This window comes from Panicum virgatum, chromosome 5K, assembly GCF_016808335.1.
Source record: "Panicum virgatum strain AP13 chromosome 5K, P.virgatum_v5, whole genome shotgun sequence".
Taxonomy (NCBI): Eukaryota; Viridiplantae; Streptophyta; class Magnoliopsida; order Poales; family Poaceae; genus Panicum; species Panicum virgatum.
The window spans coordinates 50,566,116-50,593,632 of record NC_053140.1 but is presented as its reverse complement, the minus strand read 5'-3'; the positions used below and the strand labels follow the sequence as shown (position 1 = coordinate 50,593,632).

General features: G+C 48.1%; 2 protein-coding genes across 3 annotated transcripts; one reads left to right on the top strand and one right to left on the bottom strand.

The window, feature by feature from the left end:
• Positions 1-4,840: 4,840 nt before the first annotated feature.
• On the top strand, positions 4,841-14,346 carry LOC120708255 (protein STICHEL-like). Of its 2 annotated transcripts, none has more exons than XM_039993443.1 (7): positions 4,841-5,312; positions 5,961-7,991; positions 8,620-8,839; positions 9,204-9,764; positions 12,621-13,305; positions 13,659-13,734; positions 13,821-14,346. In XM_039993443.1, the coding sequence occupies exons 2-7, from the start codon at positions 6,042-6,044 to the stop codon at positions 13,851-13,853; spliced, it is 3,525 nt and encodes a 1,174-aa protein (XP_039849377.1). In that variant the 5' UTR covers positions 4,841-5,312; positions 5,961-6,041; the 3' UTR covers positions 13,854-14,346. The 2 variants fall into 2 exon arrangements, with proteins under 2 accessions (XP_039849377.1, XP_039849376.1); XM_039993442.1 differs by having other exon boundaries at positions 4,891-5,312; positions 13,818-14,346.
• Positions 14,347-15,972: 1,626 nt separating this feature from the next.
• On the bottom strand, positions 15,973-20,089 carry LOC120708254. Its single transcript, XM_039993441.1, has 6 exons — positions 19,530-20,089; positions 19,334-19,403; positions 18,969-19,117; positions 18,210-18,816; positions 18,023-18,127; positions 15,973-16,409 (listed from the first exon to the last, which is right to left on the bottom strand). Exons 1-6 carry the CDS (start codon positions 19,678-19,680, stop codon positions 16,211-16,213), a joined length of 1,281 nt encoding a protein of 426 aa, XP_039849375.1. The 5' UTR covers positions 19,681-20,089; the 3' UTR covers positions 15,973-16,210.
• Positions 20,090-27,517: the final 7,428 nt, after the last annotated feature.

Below are 27,517 nucleotides of genomic sequence, written 5' to 3'. Positions count from 1 at the left end.
GGGTGGATACTGCGGAGAAGGCTCAACGCAGTTTGCTACGTGGGGGTATGGCTACTAGGACTACCTAGTGCTAGTGACATGCTGCATCGTTGTGATTGTTGTGTTTTTTTAAATTACCTAAAACATGTTAGCTTAGTTCAGAATCTGTTTACCGTAGTTGCAACGGGTTCTGTCATACCACTGTATGTCTGATGTGTGTTTCATTAACGTTGTATTATGATGTAATTCATATGGTTTACATTGTGTAATGCAGTTTTTAGTTCTTAATTCTTACCGTTATATTTGATGTGTGGTTCACAGTATTCTAGTGTCCAGAAAAGGTCCGAAAATATTAAATGCAAGTTCGAAGATTCACTAGATTGCTTGTGCGTGCGTGGCACCTCGGCGCCGTGATCTGTGGCGCTAAGACGTGTTATTTCGGCGCCACATATTACGGCGCCGACCCCTAGGGTCTATTTCTGGAAAAAGTTACAAAAAGAGCACATATGTAAAATTATTTCGTGAAAATGGCTAAATTGCAAAAATTACGGCCGGTCGCCCCGCAGCCGGGGCTATTTTTGTGAGATATAAAAATAACAAATTTCTAACAAATATATCTCACAAACGAAGTCGATTTTGGACAAGATATTTTACAAAATTGTGTATCATCATATCATCTATATGTGTGATTTTTTTGGTGAATTTAGACAACTTTTTTGCCGTGGTTTGCACGGGTTTTCACAAAATTGTGGTTTGCACCAGATATGTTCCCTTCATTAATGGAGGAAAGTACGCAGAATCTAGTGCCAATGTAGTTAGTATATTGTACTATAGTAGCATCCTAATATAGAGATTTTCTTCCTGAAAAACTGTACACGCGTATATGCTCATATATATGCATTGTATACCAATTACCAAACCATACCAACGCACGTACGAACACCCTACCACTATGCATATGTATAGCTACTATACCGTATGCGCCGTATGCGTAGAGACCACCAGCACACAGCAGGTAGCTTATTAGGGGCCGTTTAGTTCCCAAAAATTTCACCCAAAAAATTTTCACCTCCCCTTTGAAACACATGTATGAAACACTAAATGTAATTAAATAATAAAACTAATTACACAGTTTGGATGTACACGACGAATATTTTCATAAAAAATTTTGCACAAAAACCCCTGCCACCCCGCAGCGGGGCGACCAGGTCCCGGACGACCGGCGGCGGGGCAGCCGGGGTATATTCCTGTAAATTTAGAAAACGAAAATATATTTTTGTAAAAAACGAAAATAAAAAATAAAAAATAAAAAAACCGCGTGGATACATGGGCAGTTGATTGATTGCTCGCTTGGAGGCTCAGTGGCCTGCTCATAGTACTTTCCCGCATCGTTGCTCTCTAGCATGAGGGTGCACTGCCCACTCCACGGTGCTCACGCGCTCGCACCGACCAGGCTCGGCGGACCACAAATTTTCCCGCACCACAGAGCCAGGCTGCGGCGCTCATTTTGCATCCAACCAACGTGCGCACCTCGCATCTTGGGAGCCTGGCTGGGCTGAGACCAGCCAACCAATCAGTCCACAAAGGGACGGTACATAAATTTCTTTTTTTAAACGTAGGAACGTACTAGTTCTTTGCTGCATTGTTGGGAAACCTGTATTTACAAATAAATTTCATTTCCATGGTGAGTGATTCTAGTAGTATCTTACATTGTCAATCTATATTAGTATGTTTTATTTATTGATACACAAAATTAATAAAAGTTTGTCTGACAGCAACAGTAATTGAGTATATCATATTGGATAACAGTATCACACGGAGTAGTTTGCTTTGTACAAAACGTTTGATAGAGTTCATCCAAAGCATTTTCCATTTTGTGTCGCTCCTCTGAGCTCTCTCGGACTACAGTGGTGGGATGTGTTCTCCTAGACTTTGTGTTTTCTGCTGGCGTGGCCTCTGTAGCCATGGAAAACCTGGGCAGCTGTGCTACTCCCATGACCAGAGCCACAGCACAGCACGAGCCAGCGCGACAGTTGTCCGTTGCCACCATGTGACGCCCGCGCCGCAAAAGCAACCCCCGCCGCCCCAATACCGAGATCCGCCCTCGCCTTCGCCTCATGAAGCCATGATGGAACCTGCCGGCGCCTAGCCAAGCAACCACCCGATCCGAACCGACGGCAGGTACCCGACAGCCGGACGTCCTCCCGTTCGCCAGCCCAGCTTCCATTCATCCTCCCGTTCGCCAGCACAGCTTCCATTCGCATCAACCAGCAAGCCGCCGCAGGCCGGACCAAACCACGGCGCCGGCCGCCGGCGAGGGGGCAGCTATATATAGGCGCGGCCGCCTTCGCCCACCAATCAACAGCAACGGCAACAAGTTGGTACTAGTACTAGCTGCCTCAGCTTTTTTCCTTCAGCGTCTCCCGGAGCAAGATGGCAAGGCAGCTGAAGACCAGGATCGTCCTCGCCGCCGCCGCGGTCGTCGCCTCGTCCCTGGTGGGCCGCCGCGCCCGCCCCGGCGCCCACGTCCGGCGCCACCGCTGTCGCGCCAGCCTTCGCCGCCGTCTCGGTCGCCGCCGCGGCTATCAGCTACCTCTTCTGCTAGACGTGGGCGCGTGGGGCGGTGCTGCGCACGGCTGCCCGCGGCGCACCGCCCCTGCCATGATGATGCGCGCGCCGCGCCCACATGTTTCGTTGTACTGTCCGTTTCAAGATCGGTTGTCCGTTTCAAGATCGGTTGTTTCGTGCTGTACCTTTAAACGGGTGCAAATCTTATATTGCTGGAGACCTGGAGTGTATACGGTGGGGAGGTTAAATACACGAACATACTGTTTGAATTTCGCCGGGGTACCCTTGTTCGCGATTCGCAAGATCATGTTGGTGGGGTCACGCCCGCGCCGGGAGTCCGCCGGTCTCTGGGTGACCGGCACATGATTTGACAGCCCCGTCCGATCGTGATGCGATGCGAACGAACATGCGAGGCGTGCTTGCTGAACCGTCTGCACGCCGCGCCCACGACGCGGCCGTTGATTAGGGGATCTGTCTGCGCAAGAATCAGGTTAATGTACGGCCGTACCGCCACTTTTTTATAGAGAAAATCACTGATTATAATTTTTTATTTTTGCAATTTTTTCACTTCGAAAAAATATCGTAGTTTCAATACCGAGTGTCCAAATCAAAATCCGATTACACAGTTGTGCTCGTTTCAACAAGAGCTTCGAAACAAGATCCCACACCACTATATTTCGAAAATATATTTTTCGTTTAAGAAAATGCTTTTTGGTGTATTCTACTTTGCTTATGAATTTTGGAAAATTTGCCCATCGTTTTATAAAATATTGCCTGACTCGTCTCTGTCTAGTTAAGTGGATATTGATGTTGATGTTTAGAAGATAATTGGATGGTGTGATTAGAGGATGATGGCAAACAATTGTGTTGGAGTAGGTGGATGTGTTATTGCATGACCAGTGATAGCTAACTTTAGCAAGTCAATTGAGCAATTTTACTAATTTGTGTTGGCATTTTTTTAATCTATGTAAGCAATTTATGTGTATTTTAAAAATATTATTGAAACATATGCAAGTAACGTCTTGTTTTGAAGGTCTTTTCAAAGGAAATACAGCTGCGCAATTAAAATCTGAATTTGACGGATGTTTCGAAAACTACAGCTTTTTTAAGAGAGAGCAATCGAAACAAAAATACTTCTCTATGAACCGCTTCTTATAAATGCATGCGGCCGTACAATCAAGTTAAAATACGGCCGGCCAGTATGAAGTCGCCTGACGACATGGCTTTCTTTGGTAACGTGTAGTACGTGTGTGTATATACTGCACAAAATGTGGTGCCTGGTTGGTGGAGACCCGAAGTGAAGCTCCAAACGGTAACGGACGGAGAGAGAATGCTTGAACCCCGGTGCACGCACTGCATCCACCATCCAGTGAAGACAGTGCAAAAAAACCCGAGTGATGAATGTACGGGCGTTGGTGCAAACTAATTAGATTAAAAATTCTTATCCTGTGCAAATTGCTCATCCAACTTGATAAGAAGATGGATACTAATTTCTTTTGATAATAAAACCTGTATTTTCAGGCTTCACTTCAACACTGTTGTAGTGTTGCGCAGAGGCGAAGCCAGCCGCAAATGTCACCGGGGTCTACACGTTTATGCAACAGGATCTTCTACTAGTGTCACAGTATATTTTTATAGGATTTATGAAATTTTATTGGGGTGTTGTGACCTCAATGCTAAATGGGCAGCTCCGCCGCTGGTGTTGCGGCCAAGATTACACGTCGTGGGGTGTTGCTTGGATGATATGCCACATGCTCGTCCTTCTATGATAAATTTAACATATAAAGCTGTTTTCTCTAGTATACTCGTGTGTCGTGTCTCGAATTTGGTATATACTGGCACCGTTTGGTTTCTTCGTGCTACTTTCTAGCACGAATTTCTTTTGCATACATAGAGTACTAAATGAAGTCTATTTGCAAAATTTTTTTTAGGGATGAGTGTAACTTTCACGATAAATCTAATGACAGTAATTAATTGATGATTGGCTACAGTGATGCTACAGTAACTATCCTCAAATCACGCGGTCAAATGTCTCATTAGATTCTTTTCTAGCACAGGGGTTCTGAAGTTAGTTTTGTAAACTGTTATTATTTAGTACCCCTAATTATTAATCAAAATTGCTATAGTTCCTAGCGTAGCGCAAATCAAACAGGGCCACTATAGTCAAAATCAAAAGAGACGTGTAAAGGACGAATGGATTTTTCTTTTTCCTTTTTCCGTTCGGGTGCTACTAAATCATAATTTTTTCCCGCCAACGGACCGTTAGAAATGGAAGAAGGCCCGGCCCAAGTTGCGGTACTGTTTCCAGCCGTCTTCTCTGTCGTCTGCCTCCCACTCTCCTATCACCTCACTCCCACAGGCCCCAGCCCTTTTCCAGGTCCCAGCCCTGCCCAGATCCAGATGGGAGCTCCACCGCTGCCCTTCTCCCTGCCCCACGCCGCTCTCCTCTGATCCCGCACTCGCCGCCCCGACCTCCACATTCACCTCCGCCTATTCGCCCCACCATCCGCCGCGGCCGTCCGTAGAGCCCACCGCGCCGCCGTCCACTTGGAGTGAGCAGCCGCGGCCGCACCCGCTGCAAAGCAGCCACTGGTTCCCCTCTCCTTCCGCCGGCGGCACCGTTCTACGGAGGAGGGGATAACCCCTGGGCCTTGAGTGAAGGGCCGCCCGCGCCTCTTTCCGCGGGACCCGCCGCCGCCGGGAGGGAAGGAAGACCAGACTCCCTGGATTGAAGTGGGCACACTCCCATCGTCCGACTTACACAGGTACGAATCGGACTGCCCACTTTACAGTGCGCGTGATCTGAGAAAGGGCAATTTTTTTCCAATACCGATCAACAAATATACGAGTGCTAGAACAGTGAGGACTACGATATGAACAGTTCTCGGAGAATCGGGAAGGGATCTGGACTCTGTGCCTTTGCTGACTTGTATAGTCCTTATCTTTGAACATACTACAGTTTTAGGAGCGGTTTGGCTAGATCAAGGCCAGGCAATGTTGACCACCTAAGCTTTAGAAAAACTGATGTCATGCACTCCATTCTACTGCCGAGTTGATATGAGTTGCCAGATACGCGCACAACGCAAAACGTGTCTTTTCTGAAACCACAACATGAAATGCATGTGATTATATGCAATAGCTCAAAAATGTGTGATCTCTTTCAAATTATACGGTTCTAAAGAAAGAAAAAAGGAAAATGGGGATTGATTTTCACATCACACAACTAACCTGCACTTTGTGATTTTCTTTCTGGTTCATGGATCTACTGTTCCTTAGGTTGTGCACATTATTTTTTTCTCAGGTGGACATGAACCCTAATGCTTATTACTAGCTATTATTTACATTTATATATGCTTTGCTTATTCATTTAGGTATAACAAATTTTGACATTATTCATTATGGATTTATTGCAGACAGGATGAGGATATGTTACCTTTGCCTGCTTGGATGTTACTTCCTTTTTAATCTGTAAATATATATCTCGTTCTTCGATTATGGCAACTATGGTTGAAGGGTGTGTTGGTCCAAGTGAGCTTCACCTGAAGAAGGAACTTATTGCCTTGAGAAAGGCACGTTTCTTGCGTGATCCTGAAACATGCTCATCCTGGAGGTCACCATTAAGTTCTAAATCATTCTTAACAACATCTGGTGTTACACATCACAATGGGATTGGCAGTAGTCTGTCGCAACAGCAGACAGAGCCAGCTGCTGTACCTCCCAAAAGTGAAAAGAAAAGGAAAAATGTTTATCTGTACAATTGGAGGCATCATTCTAACAAATCCAGCGAAAGCGGGATCAAGTTGGATGTGGATGATAAGCAAGCCTCAGCCGATTGTAGCCTGGAAAGCCCATGCATTTCTAATGGTGTGGATTCTAGGAGTGACACATGTCTGGAAGTTCCTGTCAGCATATACAGCGTTCAAGGCTCGAATTCGTGCACTCCTGTTAAAAGAACTGTTAGAAGGGTGAGGAGGAGTTCATTTTCAAAGAAAGGAGCTATGAGAAATTCAACCGTTTCAAAGTTGCTAGATCTCCATGTGAACTCAGTTGAGCAGTCTGAGGATACCGAGAACTACAACTCTGAGAATCACGAGCAGCTTCAGAAGGCAGGCTATTTTTCTCAATCGACATCACCTCTTTTTGCTGCATCAGGATGTTTTAGCTCATCGAATCCCTCAAAGCTGCTGAGAGTTCCAAGAAGAGAAGGCTCTTCCTTCTCTTGCACTCCGGTCTCGACTAGCTCCTATTACAGGTACAAAGGGAGGAATCCTAGTACTGTAGGTTCATGGGATGGAACAACTGCTGCATCACTTGATGACGATGGGCTGAACCAACCAGAACTGTTGACAAGTAGGTGTGGCATTCCATGCTATTGGTCAAAGAGGAGTAGACAAAAGGGATCTGAAAGGAGCTGTTCTCCTTCACTTTCTGATACACTTAGAAGAAAAGGAAGCAGCCTTTTATGTGGTAGTCAGACAATGCACCGAAGGAAGAAATCATCAGGCTCCAATAAATATGGATATCTTAACAAATCTTCGCAAGGTGTGCCGCTGTTGGGTGATAGTAGTCATTTTGCTTATTCATCATTTGATTCAGCAAGTGAAGTTTCAACCATCTTTGGAGAATTAGATCTGGAAGCTTTGAGCCGTTTGGATGGCAGAAGGTGGTCAAGCTGTAAAAGCCAGGATGGAATTGCACTGTCTGTGGGTGGAGCTGATCATGTAGTTCCAGACCACAGAAGCTTAAGCCAGAAATATCGACCAAGGTCATTTGTCGAAATTGTTGGTCAAAATTTTGTTGTACAATCACTTGGTAACGCCATCACAAGGGAAAGAATAGCCCCAGCATATCTGTTCCATGGACCTCGTGGGACTGGAAAAACATCTGCTGCAAGAATATTTTCATCAGCTTTAAGTTGTACTGCTACCGGAGAGGCCAAGCCCTGCGGAATTTGTACAGAGTGCAGTGACTTTTTCACTGGAAATGGAATTAATCTAATTGAGGTTGATGCTACCAACAGAAAAGGCATAAACAGAGTCAGGCATTTGATTGAAAATATACCAGCATCTGCAACTTCTTCACGGTACAAAGTATTTGTTGTTGATGAATGCCATATGGTATCTTCTAAAGTCTGGTCAGCATTTATGAAATTTCTTGATGAACCGTTGCCTCGTGTTGTCTTCATATTTATAACAATAGACCCCGAGAACCTCCCTCGTTCTGTCATATCACGTTGTCAAAAGTACATGTTCGCCAAGATCAAAGACATTGACATAGTATGCCGATTGAGGAAAATTGCTATGAAGGAAAACCTTGATGTTGAATTGGCCGCACTAGATTTGATAGCGCTAAATTCAGATGGATCGTTGAGAGATGCAGAGACAATGTTAGATCAATTGTGTTTACTAGGGAAGAAGATAACACCATCACTTGTAAATGATCTGGTAAGGTTTTTTTTTCAGATCATTGGATATTTTTTAAACTATCAATAATTCTCTATTGTGCTAGCTTCTTTGAAGTATTCTTTGAAACATTATAAGTTTACCGTGTATTAAGGACAGACAATAACACACTGGTTACCATATGTCATGTAGTATATTGCTGAATAGGTTCATTTTCATTCAGTGTTCTTTAGTCAAGGTATTGCCTTTTTCCCATGCAGATCCATGAGCCTCTCTTCTTTTTGGTAACTTGTGGTGCTATCTTTTCCTTTTTAATAATGGGGCCTGGGGGTAACCTCAATTATCAAACTATTTTGTGTTGTTGCATGTCAATACAACATTGCAACAGGATTTGGCATATAGTTATGTCATGATTATTTTCGTAGGTTAACATCTGCAGTTTATTCTCTAAAAGTAGAATTCTAAGACTCCCTGCACGACTGGAGCGAATTGGAAGCCAGAATAATGGTAATGCCAGATTCAAAAAATGTCTGGCATCTTAACTTTGTGATCTGTTATTCGTATCATTATCATACATAAATAAACTCTCTCTTTTTTGGCTGTTCAGTTTTATGATATGAATTGTTGCACCATTTAAACTATTCACACAGACTCTAATTTTTGTTTTAAGGTTGGGGTTGTGTCCGAAGAGAAACTCCTTGACCTATTGGAGATAGCCATGTCATCAGACACTGCTGAAACAGTCAAAAGGTCAAGAGAGCTGATGGATTCTGGTGTTGATCCAATGGCATTAATGTCACAATTAGCTGGGCTCATAATGGACATCATTGCTGGGACCTATAGATTAGCGGATCCTACTTGTGGTGGAGATGGAATTGGTGGTCGAAATAGTGAGTCTTTCTTAACTTTCAGATGCAATCTTTATGAGTTATCATTCATGCACATGCTGTACTAGTTTACATATAGTTTCTTGTGCAGCCAATCATTAAGTATCATCATGCTTTCTTACACTTGTGTGTTACTGTTTTTGGAGTTTCCTCTCCTTTATTGTGGGGGTTTACATATGATTTCTTATGCAGCCAATCATTCAGGTGTGATCACTTTCACACACTTGTGTTTTACTGTTTTTGGACTTTCGTCTCCTTTATTGTGGACGCAGCACACTCAACTTATGATTCTAATGCCTGACATATGTGTTCGTGTAAACAATTTTATCTGAATTCTGTAGTCCTAACACATTTTTTCCTTCTGTAGTAACTGATGCTGAGTTGGAAAGATTACAACAAGCATTGAGGATTCTTTCTGATGCTGAAAAACAGATAAGACTTTCAAGCGAGCGTTCGACATGGTTCACTGCAGCTCTACTCCAGCTTGGCTCTGGTCATAATTCAGAAATAATCCAATCAAGAAGCAGCAGTAAGCAAAGTGTTAAAGCAACCAGTGAAACCATGATGGAATCAGTGAGAGAATCTTCTGCGAGCAGGACTACATCTCATCCTTTATTCACTTTCCGTGATTCAAAGAAAGCATTGGATCTGAAAACAACCAGTGGGCACTCCAGTCCTCAAGGCCCTTCATTGTCATCCAGGATGAAACACAACGATAACATTATTTATGGTGAATGTAGGTCTGTTGATAGAGCATTACTGGATTCTGCGCAGACAAGTATTCCTTCTGAACAAAGGCCTACAAATAGTGGAATCTCAGATAACCTTACCAGAATTTGGATGAAATGCATAGAGAACTGCCACTCCAAGACATTGCGGCAGCTTCTCTATGATAATGGGAAACTAGCATCTGTCAAAGAATGCGAAGGTAAGCCTATTCATTTTTCAATCTTGTCCAGTTGTCCTTGCATATTTTATCTTCTTCATCCTTTTCATTACAAACTTTAGTTTCTACCACTGGATTAGAGATGGAGCTGCCTGACCATGTATGGTATCTCAGTTCCACTGCATCGTTTGTGAACTTTGATGATCTAAAGCTTGACTCAGATTGGGAGGTTTTTGATTCCAACTTTACAACATTCTAAAACTAAGGGTAGGGTAACTAAGTTGCCCCAAAAGCTGAATGAAGTTGTATTTTATCTGTTGCTTGCAGTTCCAACTTCATAATGATATAAATGCAATCTTTAGAGTTGTTAAGGGTACAAGTTCAGGTTCCAGCTTTTTGCTTGGAGCCATAACTTATAGCTTTAACTTAAAAAATAGGAATAAGAATATCACTATAGCTTGGTAAAGCAAAACTTGTCATTGATTACTAGATCAACTTTTCTAATTCAATTTACAGTGATATTCTTAAAGTTGTTTGTTTGACTGTTATTTATTGTTGCACACTTGTATGTGTTTGAATGTCACTTGTCAATTGTTTGATTGAATTAGAACATCTAGCGTTTCAAACATGGGGCTGGAATGGAAGTGTTAGTATATTAGGCAACTCCGGATATGGTTAGTTTAGGATTGATTGTAATCCCGGGATAACATTCCTTATCTCTAGGAGAGGCTACTTGCCCTCCAAGCCATGTACTCCTATATATACCGCCCAAGGGGCTTAATGCAATACATCGACCACATTATACGCATCATACTTTCCTACATGGTATCACGAGTTAGGGTTTTGACCTAGGCTTCCGCTTCCGCCGCCGCCGCCGTCGCGCCGCCCCCGGGGAGATCGATCTCCGCCGGGGGCAGCGCCCTAGTAGGATGCGCGGCGGATCCCTCTGATCCACCGCGCCGTCGTGGTCCACAAGCAGCAGCGGTGATTACCTCTTCCCATCGCCCATTGGATCCATGACTGCGCCGCCCGTCATCCTCGTCGGGAACTGCGTCGCCATGGGCCCGCCGCTGGGCCTGCCCTACCTCTGCGTCGTCGCTCCTTCGGCACCGCATTAGGACTCGCCGCCCCTTCTGCGCAACGTCCAGGCACTCACCTCTCACTAGCGCCGCTGCACCGCTGCTCCTGAGCGCGAGTGCGTGGCTGCAGAGGAAGCCGTGGGGCCGCCAGGCCACTGCGCCATCGGGACCATCGGGCCACCGCATCGCCGACCGACGTCGTCGCCGGGCCGCAGCGCCCCTCCATCGTCGACTCTCTCCTCTGCGCCGTCAAGACTGCATCCCCTTCGTCCTCAGCGCCGCTTCCACCGCTGCCTTGCGCGCGAGGACGCGGCTGCGGTGGCGGTTCGGGGGCCGCCAGCCCGCTGCGTCGCTGGAGCTCGGGACGCGCCTCGCCAGCTCGCCCCCCTCTGCTATGCCTCTCTCTCCCTCTCTGTCTTTTTGACCGATGGTGGGAAGAGACGAGGATAAGGTGGGGGCATCCAGCTAGGTGCACCCGAGATTGTACTCGGAGGTCTACTCTGCTGCTGCTGACTTTTTTCCGATCTAAGATAGGTTTGCGTCGCCCTGCCGTTCGTCGCCGTTCATCGTTGACCCTCCCGAAGGACGAGGTTGTTGTTGCGCCCTCCAGGCTGCAGCGACGACGTTCGTGATTAAGCCACCCTACCGGTGTCATCGCCTTTTCAGGCGGTGGCACCACTCGCCGCCGGTCTTCGTCAAGCAGGCGCTCGATCCGCCTCCGCGCCTCCAGCCGTTGTCGCGCGGACATCGCCGCCGATATTCTTGAAGGAAGACGTCGTCGCCACCCCTGATCTGAGCGCGACACTTGCTGCAACCTGCGCCGTCGCCACCCCTGTCCTGAGCGTGACCTAAGTCCCAAACCGCACCGTCTACCATCGTCATCCACCGCACCGTCCTGCTGCTGTCTTCGGCAAGAAGCTGCTGAGTTTGTGTACTCGAGCACCTCGACGACGCTTCGACCCGCACCCCCTCCACGGCTTCGACCACGTCCACCTTGACTTCGACTACTACGGCACTAAAGGGCTATCATCTTCTTGAATCTCCAGTCAAAGCTTTCGCACCGGCGTTCCGACTGCAGGGGGGATACGTCTCCATTGTTCTCCAGTCTGACCATTCGTGTTGCTACCGCTACGACTGCGGGGGGATGTTAGAGTTAATTAGGCAACTCCGGATATGGTTAGTTTAGGATTGATTGTAATCCCGTGATAACCTTCCTTATCTCTAGGAGAGACTACTTGCTCTCCAAGCCATGTACTCCTATATATACCGCCCAAGGGGCTCAATGCAATACATCGACCACATTATACACATCCTACTTTCCTACAGGAAGTTTGCCTATTTCTCGAGGAATGGGGCTTAATCCCATGATTTAAATCAATGAAAGTGGATGTAATAGCAAAGGAATTTTGATTACACTATTCAGCATCTCTGAATTATTAGATAAAATTTTCTGTACTTACTTTTTCTCGAGGAAGTCTGTCCTTTTTTTTTTTGGTAACAACTTTACGTCTAGGTCCCTTGAAGACTCCACCTTTTACTAGCTTAGGTCCAGATTCAGCATTCTCTTTTACGGGCAGTGCAACCAATAACTGATACCCTGCAGCTTGACAGATTCACCGCATTTGATGCTTAATTGTGACGAAACGTGTAAGTTGAGCATTGAAAGGATCATTGAAAATCTGAGGCTTGAAAATGGGAACACACTTGAAAATTTAGAGACCATCTAGGATTTTTCTTCTTTCTTGGCTGCTTATTTGTTCTTTCCTAGTCACAGGCTGTTCGTCTGCCCAAACTAAATTTTGATTAACTTCATTTCCAGGCACCATTGTTGCTTTTATAGCATTTGAGGACAACGACATAAAGTTTCGAGCCCAAAGGTTTGTCAGCAGCATCAGGAACTCAATGGAAACTGTACTGAAATGCAATGTGGAAGTAAGGATTTGTTTAATGCAAGAATTTCTCAACGGTGGACTACAGCATCAGGCATATCCGGATGAAACAGGCGAGTCTGATGTCTTGAGTTGCTCAACAAACAGTGAGCGTCTGAAGGGAGTTCTGAACCCATCAGGTGCTGCTGGTGGACTGCAGTCAAACAATGTTCCCATGATCATCTCTGATGGAAATTCAGGAGTACATAGAACAAGATCGCAGGAGGTCTCTTTTGAACAGTTGAAGACAGCAGCTCTTGATGAGCAAAGGTTAGACAGTGCATGGCTCCAGGCTGCTGTAAAACACACACCTGGTTTGTTAAATCAAGCAAAACCAGAGAGAAATCAAGTTCTTCCACAAACCGGTGGTCAGCATCATGGGAGGTCCTCAATGGCCACCGTTGTTCCCTCTAGGCATGTTGACAAGGATCTGACTTGTGAACTGAAAGCCTTAAAGATCAATGACAGTCATGGTCCCCAGAAATGTCAAAATGTACAGACGGAGAATGGTTATGCTATTTCACCAAGCCTCTTGCACAGAAACAACCATTTGGCAAACTGTGACAATGAGAGTGTGTAAGTAACATATTTCCTTTTTTTTAACATGCATCAATCCAGCTTTATCTTGTGATCTTGTCTTTAGAACATTGGCAGTGCTACTTGGACAACTGCATGTTACCTTTGAGAGAAGAAAATGTAGCTGCATATAAATCACAAAGGGCAGCATGCTGATTGTGATGCGACTTCTGAAAGTGGCATTAAAGCATCTTTAAATCCTTAGCACTAGACAACTCCATTGTTCTGCCAAATTCAGAACTATTCTAGCTGATCTACTTCTGTGTATTTCATGGTTCACAATTTTTTGTGCCTACTCTCCTATCTAGTATTTCAGTCTTGTAATGCCCACCATTTGCGTGCCTAATTTACAGGGTTTCTGAGTCCGGAGCACCAGGTTGCCATGGGCTCTTCCCATGCTGGAAAACTGAAAAAACAAAAAGAAGAAAGGTAAATCTGTAATTGTGCGCGTACGAAGATAATTCTTTTGGGTATCATGCCTCACATCTTACCCGATTCATTGTTTTGTGAAGCAGGGAAAAGGGCAGACACGGCTGAGGCCATCTTAAGTTGGAGATTGAGATGCAGCGAGCATTGTGCCCCTGGGTTGTGGAGAAACGGTTGAAAATATGCCTTGTGTGTGCCTCACAAACACCTTGTTTCATTCTTTCTAGGGGATTCGTGATGGCCGAATCATTATATTTTCCTTGAATTTGATGCTTCTGCTCAGAGGAATTCGACATTTTCGACGCATAGACTCAACAAATGTTGGACATCGACGCATGGACTCAACAAACGTTGGACATGGATTTTAACGAATCCTTCTGAACCGTCAATGCTTGTTGTACAGACATTTGGATGTGTATGCCCTTGCCAAGTCACAGGGCTGAGGCGTGAGGCGGTCCGCGCAGTTAGGAAACAACCATTAGCGAGTTGATCAGGCACACTTATTTTTTTGCATTGTTTTTATGGCATTTGACAGCATTTGAGTTTACATTACATTTGTTGTTCTACCAACCCTTTTTGTTATAAGAAAGGAAGACCCTATGTCGTTTTAACTTATGATCTTATCAAGTCCGCACAAGAACTGGCATCTCCTGCTTTTTTCAGATTTATCATTGTAACGCCCATCCTAATCAGTTGCATTTGCTCAAATATTGCATGCTTTGTTGCCCAAGTTCATCTCCCATACATTCCCCCTCACATAGTTCACATAGCATGCATTTGAAAGAGTCACTGCATTACTTCATACGTATATATAGCTGTGTACACAGGTCGATCGATCGAGAGTACATGAACCAAGACACACACCCTCAACCGGGAGACTGCGTACGTCAACCGATCAGAACAACACACCCAACATGAAAATTCTGGCAATCAAAACAAGCGATCAACTGATATAAATACGTATATACTCCGTGGGGGCGGCAACGCAGCTCAGCAGAAGAGGTACCCGACGGCGGCGGCGGCGAGCGTGCCGACGGCGAGCGCCGGGCCGGTCACGGCGGCTCCGGAGCTGGGCCCGCCGGGGCCGGGGGCGGCAGCCGGCGCCTCGGACGCGGTGGCCACGGCGACGAGCGACGACGCCACGGCGGTGGCGGCGGCGGCGAGGATCCTGAGCCTGAGGGTGGCTGCCATCTCGCTAGCTGCTAGCCCCTCTCTCTCGGCCGGTGCTCGATCGAGGAACGGGGTCGGGACGAGAGGAGAGCTAGCGTGTGTTGGGATGGGGGAGGGAGGGGGAGCCCCGGGCTATATATAGCTGCCACCGGAGAGCCTTGTTTAGCCTTGGAGACGAGGAGGATTTCTTGGCCGGTGTCTCACAGGCTGGCCGGGCTGGCTTAATTTCAGGCCTTGCTGCTATGATTAGCTGGGCGATTGGGGCGGGATCTGGATGAGTGATCTGTTTTTGGTCTGTTGCGCCGGGACGAACCCAAGTGCATGTGCGCCCGCCAGCCGGTGTGGTGGTTATCAGTATCATCGACGACGACGCTGCGGCGCCGGCATTGCTGATTGCCATCAGCCGCCTGCGCCTTGTTTGTTCGAGCATCGCGAGGAATCGGGGCCCCTGCTCGACGACGGGCCTTGGTTCTGGAGATCGTTTGTTTGGTTATGGGCCTAGCAAGTAGTATACCCGTAGTCTTGCGCAAGACCCCGCCGAGCCGAAACCATCCACACGCGCAAGCAGCTCGATCTGCCGCGGCCGTCGCGCACGTCCTCCAGAGGTCACGCCCGCTCGGTCCGCGCTGCGTTCCACGCCATCGCCACGCTACGCGCGCGACGCGGTGACACCGACACCCCCGCGCGCGAGGCGACGGCCGCCCTCATCCTCTCTGTCGTGCTCGCGACGCCGGCGCGCCATGCGCGGGGCGGCCTCTCCAGCCGGGGGCGTGCCGTGCGCACGTTGCCCTTAACCCGCAGCTGGCGGCCCCCAGCCCGCCGACAGATTTGTGGCACCGGGCATTGCTTGCCTGCTGCACGTATGGTACTAGTCGCGCCGTCACGGATCGTGCGTATACACATCGTTGCAGCCACGCCCTCGACGGATTCGCGTGCACGGATGCGACGAGTTCCTGTTCCTCTGTTCGTTATTAATCGTTCGGGAAGCGCTGACCCGTCGATCTCTGTGGCTAGACTAGAGCATCAAGCACGAACGCGTAACCCACACAGGTCGAGACGTACGTGCTAATACATAGGTATTCAGAATATTATTCACAGGTGAAGCAAGCAAAATCCGCAGACCAAACGAGTGTGTATATCTCACTGCCAGATCAACACTAAATCAACCAATCCCAACGCCGCCGCTTCGATGCACACGCGCACGATGCGCACCCCGTTCCTCCACTCCACGGCATCATCAGCATCTTTCCTTTCCTTCTGTTTCTTTTTCAGAGATGAGCAACCGGTCTCAGCCGCCAGTTGGATCGCGTCAGGGCTCCGCGAGCAGGAACACGGCGGAGGCGGACGACGGCCGGTCCGCGGAGCGGTGGCCCGCCGTGGAGGCGCGCCTCCCGTCCGCGCCGGGCCGAGCGCTGGCGCTGGCGCTGCTCCGCATCCGCTCCCTGAACCCCCGGCACGACTGCATGTGCGCGTGCAGCTCCTGCGGCTTGAACTCCTTCCCGCACTGCCTGCGCGCACAAAGAGATGCGTGAGTGAGGCGGCGAATTTCTGTTGGATATTTGGACAAGTTCAGGCCCACCAGGGTTGCGTTGCGAACTTCCCGACCGCCCATCAGGGTTGATCAGGCCTTATCGAAAAGCCCATGAAGACCGACGCGCGTAAGGAGACGTCAGTATCTCTCTACGCTCAGAATGAGACTCAAGAAGCATCATGCCCTCAAAAAAAAAAATCTACGAACAAATCTGAATATATAAAAGTGTACCCTCTTTCGTCTTCTACTTGCACGGAATAACGTGACCTTTACTTGGTACAAGATCCACGCACGAATCAGTACGAACTTGGCAACTTTAGCCCCCCTGAAGAATCCGTTCCCTTTTCTTTTCCTTTTCTTTTTAAACGAAAAAAATCCCTTCTCATTTCTGCCACGCGCCACCGGACCCAACCTAGAAACCCTCAACAGCGGCCCAACGCAACCGAGCAGCGCATTTTAACGGCCGAGTCTAGTGGGAGACCGAGCACGAGCAGCCAGCCCGCAAACGCCTGGGGGTCAGAATTCAGAAATTCAGAATCGATCGGGTCGGCAACGAGAAACCGAATTTTTATTTTTTTTAATATAAAATTATACTATAATTACAGAATAATACATTGGATCTGTGGAATTTCAAAAATATACCCCTTTCGTCTGCCCAGTAGACGTCGTCTACACAGTGGATGAAAATACAGTATTTTCGTCCTATCGTCAGACGAAATCCAATTTCGTCGAACCAGTAGACGAAAATGTATGAAAAGGATAATTTTTGTGGGGCCTGCTAATTTTTGTCTACCCATTGGAAGGGTAGACGAAATCTAAGTTTCGTCTACCCATTGGACGAAATTTAGTTGTCATGAGTTCCTGTTTTTGAATAGATATTTGAACACCTTTCTGATGTTTTGCACAAAAACAAATCATACATTTTTGTAGTCCAATGTTCCCTGTACTTAGTGGTAATTTTTTTTTTCAAATATTTTGTATAAAATATTTTTTTATATACGTCCAAAATGAGCAACTTGTAATGGCAGAACGTAGACTTAGAATTTTTCCAAGTCTATGTTCTGCCATTACAAGTGGCTCATTTTGAATGTATATAAAAAATAATTTTATGCAAAATCTTAGAAAAAAAAATTTACCACTAAATACAAGGAACATTATACTACAAAAATGTATGATTTATTTTTGTGCAAAACATCAGAAAAGTGTTCAAATATCTATTCAAAAACAGGAACTCAGAGTTGCCGATGACAACTAAATTTCGTCCAATGGGTAGACGAAAATTAGATTTCATCCGCCCGTCAGGTACACGAAAATTAGTAGGCCCCACAAAAATTGTTTTTTTCATGCATTTTCGTCTACTGGTTCGACGAAATTAGATTTCGTTTGACGATAGGACGAAAATATTGTATTTTTGTCTTCTGAATAGACGGAATTTAGATTTTGTCTGCTGGGCAGACGAAAGAGGTATAGTTTTGAAATTCCATACATCCATGATATTATTCCGTAATTACAGTATACTTTTATATTTAAAAAAATAAAAATTCGCCAGCAGTCGACAAAACAGAAAAGCAGCATCGCGGCGGCACTTACGAGCAACGCGGCAGTGCGGCCGGCTTGTGCGCGTCGCGCTCGCGCCCGTCGCGCTTGCTCGGCTTGTCTTTCCCGCCCCGCCGCGACCTCGCCTTCCGGCTCACGCTGCCACGCACAAAAGTTCAGCAAAGGGACCAAGCAAACGCGTCAGGTGTAGTCTGGTGATCGAATCTGCGTTTGGACTCACCGGAGGCCGCAGCCGTCCATGCCGGGGCACGTCGGCGTGGGCGGCCAGTCGTCGTCGCCGCCGCCGCCGCCACCCGGGGCCTCGGCGGCGCTGCGGCGCGACCGGCGCACCAGGGGCCGGAGCGCGGCGTCGTCGGCGTCGGCCCCGCCGCACGTCAGCATGCTGTGGAGCGCCCGCGCCACGCGCATCCTCCGCGCCTGCTGATACCCCAGCGCGTGGCTCCTGGCGCCGCCCGCTCCCTGCCCCTGGCCCTGCGGCTGCTGCCCCTCACTCGCCGCCGCCCGCACCACCGCCTTCTCGGCCGCCGCTCCCTCCTCCGTCTCCTGCTGTTGCTGCTGCTTCTGCTCGCGGAGCTCCTGCGACCGTGACACCTCGATCTTGATCACCACTTCCTGCTGCTGATGCTGCCTCTGCTCACGAACGCCCTGCGGCTCCTCGGCCTTGAACGGCGCGGCACCACGGCGCGCCGGCTCGCAGCCTCCGGGCGAGTCCTGGTCGGCCGCCGGCGGCGTCTTGGGGGAGCTCTCTTCGGAGTCTGGCGTCAGAACAACTTCCACGCTGCGGTCCTGACTGCACGGCGTTTCCTCCTCCTCCTGTTTCTTCTCGGCTGGTACAAACAACGTACAAGTCAAATCGTTAACCTCAACGCCGAAATGATAAGAAAACACATTCTATTCTACAAAGAAGAAATGATAAGAAAACTAGGTCACAAAGGAATTAAATAGAATGAAGAAAATTCAGGCATGGATGATGAGTCACCTAACGAAGAAGTCCTTCTTGGCGCTTGGGCGCTGGGAGGAGGTGTTCCCCGGACGTCGCAGCCCTTGAGCACGTACTCGTTGTCGGAGACGGGCGTGATGAGGTCGTCGTCCTTCAGGTCCTGCCACACGTACCCGGCCTTGTACTTTCTGAACAGGAATTAGTTAGCGCAACGGTCATGCAAGGAAATCAGGAGAGCTGTACGTATCCACCTGGATCAAGAACGGAATTGAATTGGCGCAGTAAATGCAAATCAAACACAGCGCAAAAATCGGAATTGAATTGCAAGGGGGGAAAAATGTCCATGGATGGAAAGACAAAGAACTGGATCACCATCTCATCGATCGCCAACTCGATCACCATACCTTTTGTAAGACCACGAGAAATTGTCCGGCATGTCCTTGCCGCGGAGCTCCGAGAGCCACCTCTTGACATCTGAACGGATCGATCCAAAGGCAAACGGGGCGATGAGCCGCATTGATCGTCGATGAGCATTGATTGATGCGGAAGGATTCGCCGACAGATGATCAAGAACAGGCAGGCACGCAGAAGGGCACGTACCGCGGAGGCGGACGCCGGCGCGGCTGCGGTGGTTGACGCGGAAGAGGTGCGGGTGGTCCGTCCTGCCGCCGCGGCTCAGGAAATACACCACGTTGATCCGCCTCACCTCGCCGGCGGCTCCCTTATCTTCTCCCGCCTTGTGCGCGTCCATGATGCCGCCCTCCTCCTCCTCCTTGTTGGTATCGCCGTCGTCGTCGACGGCGGCGACAACGAGAGGGACAATCCGAGGGAACAAGGAGATACCACCAAATCAAAGCTGCGTGCGTGCGACCCGGCCCCTGCGGCCGATTCCCCCCTTTTGTATTTAAACCGACCTCGTCAATCAAGATGCAAACAAAGGAGCCGATTCTTATTCGCAGCAGGAGGGCAGGGCGGGCGAAGAGGGAGGCAGGCGCGCAAGGATTCACGGGCGGATCGATGGGAGAGCTAGGCACGCCGCGCCGCGCGTGGCTCAAAATGTTGGCGTGGGGTTGGAGGGCAGTGGCCAATGGAGAGGGTCCCCTGCATCTCAGCGTCCCCCTGGCGTAGGTCTGGGAATCTACCGGACCGGGGGGAGTGGATTATAATACGACGCTGGTGACAGTGTTTGGATGGGGTTAATCCCTATTTATACGGCCCCGTTTGGTGATCGATGGCGATGGCCCACCTCGTAGGAACCGGGGCGCGGGGGAGGCAGGGTTTAAAAAACCGGTGGTAACTGGTCCGGTTCTGGTTTGGGCCGGTATCAAACCGGCCCAAATTTAAAATTCAAATTTGAATTTAAAAAAATGAAAAATTCTCAAAAAATTCCTAAAAATACTTCAAGGTGCGACAAATCTAATGGTGTCAAATTTTCTCAAAAATTCATTCATTTAACATACTTTTCGGGCATTTAAAGTTAAACCAAAAAAGAAAAGGAAAAAAAATGAGACGGCCCATTAAGGCCCACTTGGTAAACCGGTCAAACCGGCCGGTATACCGTTCTAAACCGATTACACATGCGATTTTAAATTTGGATTTGAATTCAAACCGGTCGGTAAACCGGTACGAACCGGTTGAACTGAGTTTTTGGAATTCAAATTTGAATTCGACCAGTACCGATCGGTTTCCGGCCAAACCGGACCGTTATGCCGGTACCGGACCCCGGCGGTTTGGCCGGTCCGGTCGGTAAATGAAACCCTGGGGGGAGGGGGGCCGGGGGAATAAATCGGCGATCGAGGGGTTTTTTATATTCGCCAGTTGCCGTACACCCGAAAGTCATTATTAAAATGACTCCTACATATTTGCCACATGAGAAAACTTTTACTCTTTATTTTACCATTTTTGCCTAGCTGACACGTCACGCATGCACGCCACGGTAGCTCCAGCAAGGGCACATGAAATAACCTCTCTATCCCTCTGCCCTGTTCTCTCCCTCTCTGACAGCAGGTTCCGCAACTTCCCCACTACCAGGTGGGCCCCAATTATCAGCTTTGTCTCCCACCTTCAGCACCTGGATGGGAACTGGGAGCACCTCCGACTTCTTCCTAGGATGGGGACTGGGTAGCAGGCCATGGCTCGTATGGGGACGGGCGGACGGCGAGCGCGACCGAGCTGGCAACTGGCCCTCCTTCTGCCCCATTGCCTGCTGCCGCCTCCACCGTCTGCAGCCCCGCGTCGCGACGCGGAGTGGCGCGCGCGCCACGCAGCAGAGCTCGGCCACGGGGAGGCACGCGCAGAGCACGCAGCATGCCGACGCCGCACTCCGCCACTGCTGCGCCGCTTTGGTGGGTCCGCGGGCCCGGCTTAGAGTATACAAGAAATTTCACGTTGCCTCGTTGACTGGGAGCCACGGCGGCATGCCTACGTGGCGTGTCAGCTAGACGAATCGAGATCGAGAATGTGGTAAATATGTAAAAAACCCGCGATCGAGAATCGAGATCGAGACGTGATCCGTGCATTGTTTTTGCTCCGGAATTTCTCCATTTCTCCCATATTTGATCTTTTATCTCAGTTCGTGTTTGCGTACACATATAGTAAATAAAATATATTTGCACCCCTTGTCAGTGTGTTTGATGATCCACGGCACTCTTATCTGTGCAGGTTTGATGGTCCACTCCGTGTATGTTGGTCGTCGCCAAAAAAAAGCTCGGGCGGCCGTTATCTGCGTCTGTCGCTCGCTGACTGAACTAGTCCAACCTCGAGAACTCCAGCAACAGCAACCGTCAGAGCCCACCTAATGGTAAAATTCGAGTAGCAATGATGCCATAATCCCAGTAAGCAATTCTCAAACTCCAGGGACCAGGGGCCATGCGCATAAAAATGCCTCCTCTCCTGAAAGACTGAAACCGAATGTTTGAACTGCCGCTGCAACTATCGTTTTCTTTAAGGGGGCTCTGCCGTGTGCGTAAGAGTAAGACCGTGGCTTCGATCCTCATGGACCTGCCATTTGGGTTCAGAGCATGGCCGCGCCCGGTCGGTCGTGGCAGGACAGGAGGGTCCTTTTCCAATTCCTCTCGCTGTCTCGCAGCAGCAGGCCTGCCACGGTACGCGCCCCTAGGATGGAATGGGACAAATCCGCCTCCCGGACTTGACGACGGCTGCAACAGCTTCAAGCACTTCAGGAGGCGTCGCTTTCAGTTTCTTCTTCTTCTCTAGTATATACTTCAAAGATATTTCTATTGTCAAAGCATTGCAATGCCCGAGAAATAAAACCGAAAATGAAAAGGGGAGACACAAGACCAACAGAAAAACAGCTCTTAAAGACCGAAATAAAACAGCTCCACCTATTTGTTTAATATACACAGAAAAAGTCAAATGACCATACTATCCTCAACTTTTTTTTCTATATTCTTCTTTTTTAACATGTGATTCGTAAAAACATAATAGTTCTTAATGATGGATTAGTTAAAAATATTTTTTAACATGCTGCGCGGGAGCTCTTTGGTTTGCCACTCATGGCCCACTTGTAGACGTCAAGGCTTCTTTTTTTTTTAATGCGCACTTTGTTTGTTCTCATCCAACAGGCACTCTCATCTTCTAGCCTAGCGTGCTCTCTCAGTCTGAAAAAGGCCTGCCCACATGTACATGCGGCCACCAGGTCTATCGCCACCGTCCATCACCGTTGGTGGACCCCTTGCCCCGCCGCTTGTATTGTTTAATGGAGGCGGCTAACTTACGGCCTATCCTTTTTAGAAAAGTTTGCTTTTCTATTTTGATAACCCCGTCTCAATCTCTTTGCAAGCCCTTTTTTTTCGCTCCTCGGGACCACGTTACAACTGTTGCGGGCCCCACGAAAACTCTCTCCTGCCCCCTCCCTCTCTCCGCCGCCGGTAAAATTGCTTTCTCGGATCTGGATTCCACCACTGCCGCCGCCGCCTAGCACATACAGAAGCAGATGCAACTCCAACAAAAAATGACGGTGCCACAGAAGCAAAGATAGGCATCAACGAAAGGCAAAGAAAAGCAGAACACATCGGATTAGGTGCGTCACACATATCGAAGTCTTTTATGCTGCGATCATCTGCAAATTCTCCCCTCCCCCCCCCAACATCTAGGTTCCAGTAACCACATGGATCCACATGCGGTGGCACATCATCCCCAGAAAAAAAATGTGAAGACGAAAAACAGTAGATCTTCTCCTAAAATACAGAATAAATGCAGATACTCTGTAGTTGGATCCAGTGTTGTAGAACCACTTTTGAAGCCGCTGCCATAAAGCCTGATTAAATCCTGATAGAAAAATGCTTGATTAGATTGATTGTGGTGCTGAACAAAGTACAGACTAGCTTGATTAAATGCAGATAGAAAAAAGTATACAAAGGTGTTTTCTAGACAAATATAAGCTGAAATTCTTATGATCTGCCTGTTCAATAATACATTATTGCCTGCTGAATTACATGTAGTTGGTTTTTTGGATGCATATAAAAAAGATTAAATGCAAATAAAAAAATCATGATTGGGTTGATTGTGGTGCTGAACAATGTACAAACCAGCTTGGTTAAAATGCAGATAGACAGGTACATTATTGAACAAAATAACTGATCTACCTGTTGAACAGTACATTATTGGCTACTGAATCACATTTAGTTGCTTTTTGATGCGTATTAAAAATCATAAGAGAGATGCATGTTCAAAACAATGTGTTGTAATGGTCTGGTGCTTCTATCTAAATCAGGTTTGTGATCTGGTGCTGAATTAATGTGCAGGGGGCAGAGTTGCAAGGGGAAAAAAGAGGTTGAGAAAAAAGAATGGATTTAAACAAGTCCCCACTAGATTTTGATTACGATTTCCTTGGTGAGTCGGATGCAAATCCGCTTTATTGCACTCATGCAGAAGATGGGGGTGTGGGGGGGGGGCAGTGCATGATATTGAGCATGTTCCAGAGCAAGATCCATCTGTATTTCCTGTTGGCAACTATTTGGCTGCTGTTGGCAACAATGTAGATGAGGCCGCTCAGAATGTGCAAGTGAATGATGAGAACACCCAAGATTTGCAGGTTGTGGAAGAGATCTGGTCAACACCTCTAGTGCCATACATTGGGCAAACATTTTCCACTAAACAAGAGGCAAGGGAGTTCTACAACTCTTATGCAAAACAAATTGGGTTCTCAGTTCGTACAGGGACTTCACGCCTCTCAAGTTTGACTAGGGAACAACAAAAGATTATGTTTGTTTGTTTGTAACAAAGAAGGCCGTGGAAGGAAAATGAAAGAAGGCAATTCAATTCCAGAATCTGATGACAGTGATTCTACGGTGCGGGAATCTAAACTTGAGAACAACGATGAAGGTAATGACATTGAAAATGCTGAGAAAAAGAAGAAGATGGATGGTGGAAAGAAAAGGAAAAGGGAGAAGATGCATCATACCGATTGCAAAGCAAGAATGATTGTCAAGTTAATCGGTGATAGATGGCATGTGATTTTCTTTGCTCCAAATCACAACCACGACCTTGTTGTGAAGCCGTCCTTGAAAAAGTTCATGAGGTCTCACAAAGGCATCCCTCAGGCGGAGAAAGATTTCATTGAAATGTTGCATGGTTGCAATTTAAGCACTGGGCGCATAATGCAGCTAATGAATGAGTTCTATGGGTCTGCGCAGCTAGTGCCATATGAAGCAAAGGATGCTGGCAACTTTCGCTCCAACATTCGAAGAACAGAAAAATTTAAAGATATGCAGGAGACATTGGACTACTTTAGGGAATTGGAACATGGAGATGCATAATTTTTCCACAAGATTAAACTTGATGCTGAGCACAGGGTTGAGAGCCTCTTTTGGGTTGATGGTGCAGCAAGGCATGCTTACATCGAGTCATACCATAATTGTGTGTCTTTTGACGCAACCTACATGACAAATATGTATGACATGCCTTTTGCTCCTTTCATTGGGATCAACAGGCATGGGCAGTCATTCATGTTGGGATGTGCCTTCCTAAGGGTTGAAAAATCTCCTAGCTACACTTAGTTATTTGAAACATTTCTAGAGGCAATGAAAGGCAAGACGCCTGTGAGCATTATCACTGATCAAGATGCAGCTATGAGGTGTGCAATTGCTCATGTATTCCCTAACACTAACCACCGAAACTGTCGTGGCACATTATGGACAAGTTCACTGGTACAATTGGGCCTGTTTTGGATGGAGATGAGGAGCTAGAAGAGGACTTCAAAGAATGCATGAACCACACTGTGAATCCAGTGGCGGAGCCACCACTGGGGCGAGCTACGGCGGCCGCCCTAGGTCCTTAGGGCCGAGCTCCAGAGCAGATCCCCGTTCCGGTGGCGCTTGGAAGGTGCCGGTCTGCCGGACGCGAGGAAGAAGGTGGAGGACGGCAGGACCAGGACGCACCGTAGGAGAGAGGCGAGACGCGAGAGGCCTTCTAGGCCGAGTTTTGGGCCGGCCTGCGGTTCAGCCCAGCGCGTCCCACACTCCCACCCAAGTCTCCGCGTTGTGGACTCGTGGCGTGGCTGAGCTCGTCATCCATACCCCGCACCGCAGCCCGCCCCCGCTCCGAGTCGGCGCCCCTCCATTCGCCGCCGCCGCCCGCCGGTCTGCCGTCCCCGCCGGAGAGGATCCAGCGCCGCGGCTGAGCCCTCCTAGGCGCCTTCTGCTGGCCGCGCCGGTGCACCTGCAGCTGCAGTCCGCCCCCGCCTGGCTGCCTCCCGCCGACGCCCGGCGGATCCCGCGCGGGCGCGGCCGCACCTGCAGCTCGCGTCGGCGCCTCCTCCCGTCGTCCGCGCCGATGCGCCGTGCGCCTGCCTTTCCTCTACCTCACACTCGCCTCGTCACGCCTTCCTCTTCGCGTGCGCGCCGAGCGCCGTGCGCCAGAAGGACAGAAGCGAGCTGAGGTCGCCATTGCCGACCTCCAAGCCTGCGCCGCCCCCTTTTCGATTCCACCTAACCTACTCTGTCAAACTTCGATTCCTTGCATCTACAGCTTCACCCCGAGGTCCTCTACGATCTCAGGCCACGGGTTGCCCAAGCCTCGGGCTGTACCAGCTGCGCGACGGCTCGCCGCCGTCGCCATGGTTGCCGTTGACGACCTCGTAGGTGAGCTCAGGTGATATCTGTCCTTCGAGCCCAACCAACTTGCAAAATGAGTTCGCCTTGAGGTGCTGATGATGATGCTCTCGGTGGTTCATGGTTTTCGTAGCAGGATCAACGGAAACGCGGAGGTCAGCGCCACCGGCCCAACGTCACGCATGAACGTGGCTTCCTCCGCGAGTTCCGGCCACCTTAGTGCTACAGTACCCAGCCCTAGGTCATTTCTGGGGCTGGCTCCGCCACTGTGTGAATCCGTAAGAATTTGAAGAAAAATGGGATGCTATGATAAACAAACATGGATTGACTGACAATGTCCATTTTCAGCGCTTGTATGGACTCAGGAGCAGCTTTGCACCAGCTTACTACATGCACTGGTTCTACCCCTTTTTGCAGTCCACACATAGAAGTGAAGGGTTCAATGCTGTCCTAAAAAAATATGTAAACCCAAACATGTCTGTGCTGAACTTTGTTAAGCAATACCAAAAGATTCAAGACAAGTGTTTGGTTGCACAAGATGGGAAAGACTTCAAGACTGACGATAGAGACAGGAGAAGATGGTCTAGATATCCTATTGAGAAACACGCATCTACTGTCTACACTAAAAACCTATTTTACAGATTCTCAAAGGAATTTGAGAAGACCGCTGAGTATGATGTGAAGCCTGAAGGGCAAATCCAATACTACCTAGTGCCTAACAACAAATTTGTTTATGGCTATGGCAAGCGGGCATATCTTGTGACTACGATTGAGGACGAGGGAAGCTATTACTGTGAGTGCAGCAAATTTGATAGAGATGGTCTGATATGTTGCCACATAATGAAGATAATGACTAGGCTGGGTGTGAAGACAATACCTAATCATTTCATACTGAAAAGATGGACACAAGAATTAGTCCCCGAGAATGAGAATGGGGGAGTTAATGCTAATTCACATGTGCAAGCTGACTTTATTGCTCGAGGTATGCCCCTAAACAACAGAAAGACCATGTGGTTCGCAAATCTGTCTACAGCGTTCGCGGGATTAGCTGTTGAAGGGAGTGTTTCAAGGGGAACTTATGATCTTATGGACAGTCATATCAAAATGATACGCTCTGCACTAGATGAAATCAAGAAGAGGAAAAAACCAAGCAGACAGAGGGTCCGTGCAAACATGCAGTCTACCGGAGGGAGCATTATGCCTAGTGTTACAACTGAAAGTGCTGCAGATATACCCGCTGTTTCAGCTCCTGTTATTGGTGTGCATTCTGCTCCCTGTAGCGGAGGAGTCATTGCAACTACAAATGTTTTGCCTACTGTCCAGCCAGGTGTGCGAAAAAAAATTCAAAAACTATCAAACCTGACACTATGCACTAGATTAATTTGCTGGTTGGTGACTCTGCGGGCATGAAAAAAATGTTGTGACTAATATTGAAAACTTTGTCTGCAGGTGGTAGTGATGGTCTGCCTACTAAAAACCCTGGTGCTGGTGCATTATTGAACCATGTGGGCAATC

Excerpts from the sequence above, each read along its gene's own strand:
- LOC120708255 (XM_039993442.1), top strand. The coding sequence starts at position 6,042 with ATGGCAACTATGGTTGAAGGGTGTGTTGGTCCAAGTGAGCTTCACCTG. Across the intron at positions 8,840-9,203 it reads TGGAATTGGTGGTCGAAATA|TAACTGATGCTGAGTTGGAA; the intron begins GTGAGTCTTTCT and ends TTCCTTCTGTAG. Across the intron at positions 9,765-12,620 it reads ATCTGTCAAAGAATGCGAAG|GCACCATTGTTGCTTTTATA; the intron begins GTAAGCCTATTC and ends CTTCATTTCCAG.
- LOC120708254 (XM_039993441.1), bottom strand. The coding sequence starts at position 19,680 with ATGGACGCGCACAAGGCGGGAGAAGATAAGGGAGCCGCCGGCGAGGTG. Across the intron at positions 18,817-18,968 it reads AAGAAGGACTTCTTCGTTAG|CCGAGAAGAAACAGGAGGAG; the intron begins GTGACTCATCAT and ends TGTTTGTACCAG. Across the intron at positions 18,128-18,209 it reads ATGGACGGCTGCGGCCTCCG|CGTGAGCCGGAAGGCGAGGT; the intron begins GTGAGTCCAAAC and ends TGTGCGTGGCAG.